Below are 4,430 nucleotides of genomic sequence, written 5' to 3'. Positions count from 1 at the left end.
GACCCCTCACCTATGCACAGGTGAGATAAAAAGGCTTTTGTCAGCACATCCAGACTCCTTTGGAAGTGGTGCTGGCAGGTTGGGATGAGGGTGGCATGTTCCACATTCCTGGATAATAGAGCTGCTCCACCAGGCCTGCCCAGGGACCAGCCTAAGTTTCATCCCTGGGCAGAAGGTGAGATGGGACACAGGGATTGCAGGATTTGGGTGGCAAAGACAAGCAAACCAAGAGGGGACAGGACCTAAACCCATCCCACTAATGTGAGTACTGCCAGGAAAAGGGCAGGAAGGTGCAGCTGCAGAGCCCTAACATCAAACCAAGCTACAGCTGTCTCCAAAGTGACCCCCTCTGTGCCCTTGGATAAGATATTGCACATTAATGCCTGCAAATCTGATTATTCCAAGGCTCTTACTGTCCACATTCAACCAAACAAGCTCATCCAAACTGGGATAAAGTATTTGTGCTTCTTTCCCAGGAAAGTTCCCAAGACAGTAAAAAAAGTGTGTGAATTACTGAAGAATTTAGTGTCTGTGTTATTTCTATTTGTTTAAGGAAAAGCCAGGAGTCCACGTGCTGCCCCAAAAGCTGTGTAAGGAGCACCACACCCAACCTCCAGCAGTGCTGGGGACAAAGAGAGGCAGCAAAGGGGACAAGGGGTGCTGAGGGCTGGGGTTTATTGGCTATCCTTAGCAGCAAAACAGTGTTCTTAAATACAGGGATAAAATCAATATTCCTCTTTTAGTGCCAATTTTCTGGGGAGGGGCTGGGCTGCCCCAGTGCTCACTGCAGCTCTATGTGATGACGGTGGGCCCGGAGCGGCCGGTCCTCTCGTGGAGCTGGGAAAGTTTCAGTGCAATGGAAATGAGAGGTGCGAGCATCACCTGCAGGGAGGAAAGAGAGGCCTCAGAGCTGCAGAGCTGCACGTGCAGCCTTCCCACACTGCATCCCTCAGCACCCAGGTCAGGCTAGGGCAGCCCTCAGCTCTCCTGACCAAAGCTCAGCTCTCCTGACCCATGGCTGCTTTGGGCTCACAACCCCAGCTCTGGGACCAGGGACAGGGATGCAGTGCTCAGGGAAAATCCCAAGCTCCTGTGTTGCTGCTGCCACACTCCCTGTGCTGTATCCCAAACTCCACGTCAGCACGGGACAGGTAAATCCTAAGTTCCCCCTACCCCCACGTCAGAATGGGGGATTTTCAGTCTTTTTGTCAATTATGGCACAGTAAGTTAGGCACAAAGAGCCCACAGAATGTTTGCTGGGGAATACAGAATCAGAGAATATCCTGAGCTGGAAGGATCCCCAAGGATCATGGAGTCCAACTGCTGGCCCTGCACAGACACCCCAACAATCCCACCCTGTCCCTGGGAGCATTGTCCAAACATTCCTGGAGCTCTGGCAGCCTTGGGGCTGTGCCCATTCCCTGGGGAGCCTCTTCAGTGCCCAGCCATCTTCTGGGTGAAAAACCCTTTCCTGATATCCAGGATAAACCTAAATACAAGAGGAGGATTCTTTTCCTCCAGTGCCCACAAGAGCTCAGCAGCATTTGTAAATGATGTTACAGAACATTGACTGAACTCAGTGTAGAACAGGGCAGTCTCACCTTAGGTACAGCTGCATCCTGTGACCCACTGATTTTTTTAAAGCAGACACAGGGGTAACACAGACAGGAAAACTGTGCTGAGGCAGAGGCAGCTGTGAGGGATTCCCAGGAATACTTGCTCCACACTGAGCTTTTTTTAAATTATCCTATTTATACGGGCATGAAAGATACAAACCTCTGGCTCCCAAAATTCCTGTCACCTCCACACATCTCCAAGCAAAGCAAGGCTAAGAAAGGGCTGACTCAGGCAGCCAGCAGTGGCAGGAGTGAGGTGCAGCACCCACCTGTGGGTCTTGGTTGATTTTCTGAGCATCCTTCTCGTAGCTGTCGATGTAGAGGCGCACGGTGGCGCCGGCGCTGCCGGTGCCGCTCAGGCGGAAGATGATGCGGGAGCCGTCGGAGAAGATGAGCCTCAGACCCTGCTCGGGACACGGAGGGAGGGAAGCTCTCAGCTCTGGGACCATGGGTAGCCAAGGGGTGTTCCATGATCCCCATGGTGCCTCAGGTTTAGCTTTTATATGTTTCACATTCTGTGCTGCTTTAGTGGGTGGGTCTGGGCTTCACATGAGGGGATGCTGAGCTCTGTGCACAGAGCAGGGAGACAAAACAATTCCTGCTCCAGCTGGGCACCAAGGACAAATGATCCAAATCTCAGCCCCAGGAGCACAAACACCGTGGGCTGGAGAGAGAAAAACAAGCAGGGTGGGACTGCAGGGGCTAAAGCTGGAATGGGACAATGAACTGCAAGGTGCAAATGGAGCAGAACTGATCCCAGGGACAGAGCCCGTGCCCGGCCGTGCATTTTGGGGCCATTTTGATTCATCTTGGGTGCAGCCCTGGCTGGGCTCTTGAGGTTTATTGGCTATCCTTAGCAGCAAAACAGCGTTCTTAAATACAGGGATAAAATCAATATTCCTCTTTTAGTGACAATTTGCCAGGGGAAGGGGCTGGGCTGCCCCAGTGCTCACTGCAGCACAGGCTGGTTCTGTGTGATGACAGTGAGCCCAGAGAGGCCAGTGTATCCATTTATCCTTTTAATAAATCCCTACTTTATTCTGTAACTCTGTCTGGCCTCTGTTCTAGGTCAGCCTTCACAAGCATCACCCAGCATGGCTGTGCCTGACCTGCACCATCCCTCCTCTTCAGGAGCCACAGAAAGCTCCTGTGTTCCCCTCACCCCACTCCCAGAGGGATTAATGCTCATCCTAACCCACACTGCAGAACCTGAAACAAGAGCCAGGGCCTGCCTGCCAGACACAGCATTCCCAGGCACTGCTCTAGATGGAAACAGGACATGGAGAAAACAGTCCTAGTTCAGGCCAGGCTGTGCCCACCTGGTTCCTGGAGACGCTGCCATCCACGGGGTCGTTGTACTCGAAGTTGTCGGCTTTCTCCACCGTGTACGCTTTGTCCCCACTCGACAGCTGCTTCCCCACGAAGGAGCGGTCGAACATCACCGCCTCCAAATCCTTCATCATTTTGTTGGCAGCATCTGCATCCACCTCCTCGTAGTCATACCTGCAGCCAGCACCACACACAGGGATTAGGGAGGGAGGATGCAATGAGTTGGGATGGTTTGGGATGCCCTTCTCAAACTTTGTGGGTGTTCTCTGCTCCCATCCAGGCAGAAAAGGCTCATCAATGCACCAGAACACATTGTCCAGAGAAGCTGTCCCTGGATCCCTGGCAGTGTCCAAGGCCAGGTTGGACAGGGCTTGGAGCAACGTGGGATAGTGGAAGGTGTGCCTGGCCATGGCACTGGATGGGCTTTAAGGTGCCTCCCAACCCAGCCCAGTGTGGGATTCTATGAAAAGAGAGGAGGATCCATGTGCAGCACTACACCACATCCACACAGATCCTTGGGATGCAGCACAGCATATCACAGGCATTTGGTGCCAGGAGATGAAAGCACAAAGTGCTGTCTCACACTGAGTATCACAGACTGAGGCCAGGGCCAAGATCCAGCTGCCTGCCAAGAATTTCCTGCAGCTGTGCCCACAGCACCGACCCAGCTCTCTCATGGTTACTGCGAACACCCTCAGTGCATCCCCCCAGCAAACTGCAGCTGTGACTGCAGCAGGAAACATCCAGTGCCAGCTTTGATGTCCCTGCCTGGGGAGAGAGGCAGCAGAGAGTGGCTGGAGCCCACTCCAGGACCCCAGAGTCCACATTCCCACTGCCAGTGGGATTTGTGCCGCTCTGTTTGCCGCCTGAGCTGCCCAGCCCTGTGCTCAGCCTGCTCTGCACACATACCTCGAGTGCTAAAAGGCTGCCTTTTCATCCTAGACTTTGGTATTTTCCCCCAGGTTTCCATGCCTCAGATGTGTGCTGGCTTTTTGGTGAGTTGGGAGGGGGGGAAAGAAAATAAAAAAAACAAAGGAAAGGCAAGTTCTTTCACTTGGCAATTTGAGATGGAATTTTCATGTAGATCCTCCAAGCTGAAAGATTTCTGCCTAATGCTTTCACAGTGTTCCCACCTCTGCTTGTGTGCAGGCTGGTTCTCATTTCTTCCCTTGCCATCTTTCATGTCTACTGCAGCTCCAATTTGAGTATTTGGGAGCTGGACAGGAACTCAACCAGGTAAATAACAGCCACAAGGCTGGGCATCCATTCTGTGAGATGCTGCTGTCACTGAAGATACCACAAATTAACTTGTGATGTGGGGCCTCAAGAATATTAATCCCATGGCAAAAATGACTCTTGAAGGAAAAAAACCTCACTTAAAAAGAAAAAAAGGTGCTTTGCAAGTATAAAATATCCAGACTTTGGTAGCAGATTTACATCTGGAGTAACAATCCAAAGCTGGACACCATGAAGGGCTATGGTGAA

At 52.0% G+C, this 4,430-nt stretch overlaps 1 protein-coding gene across 1 annotated transcript in view; it reads right to left on the bottom strand.

Annotated features, from left to right (window-relative positions):
• Positions 1–658: 658 nt before the first annotated feature.
• Positions 659–4,430, bottom strand: part of PGM1 (phosphoglucomutase 1) — an 11,207-nt gene continuing 7,435 nt past the window's right edge. The window contains exons 8-10 of the mRNA XM_031058604.1: positions 2,936–3,119; positions 1,886–2,020; positions 659–882 (exon numbers count right to left, since the gene is read on the bottom strand). Coding sequence (XP_030914464.1) covers positions 793–882; positions 1,886–2,020; positions 2,936–3,119 — 409 coding nt within the window. The 3' untranslated portion in view covers positions 659–792. The remainder of the gene's footprint in view (positions 883–1,885; positions 2,021–2,935; positions 3,120–4,430) is intronic.

The sequence above is a fragment of the Geospiza fortis genome, unplaced genomic scaffold (genome assembly GCF_000277835.1).
Source record: "Geospiza fortis unplaced genomic scaffold, GeoFor_1.0 scaffold396, whole genome shotgun sequence".
NCBI lineage: Eukaryota > Metazoa > Chordata > Aves > Passeriformes > Thraupidae > Geospiza > Geospiza fortis.
Note: the sequence above shows the minus strand (reverse complement) of the source record. Positions and strands in the feature narration are given on the sequence as shown.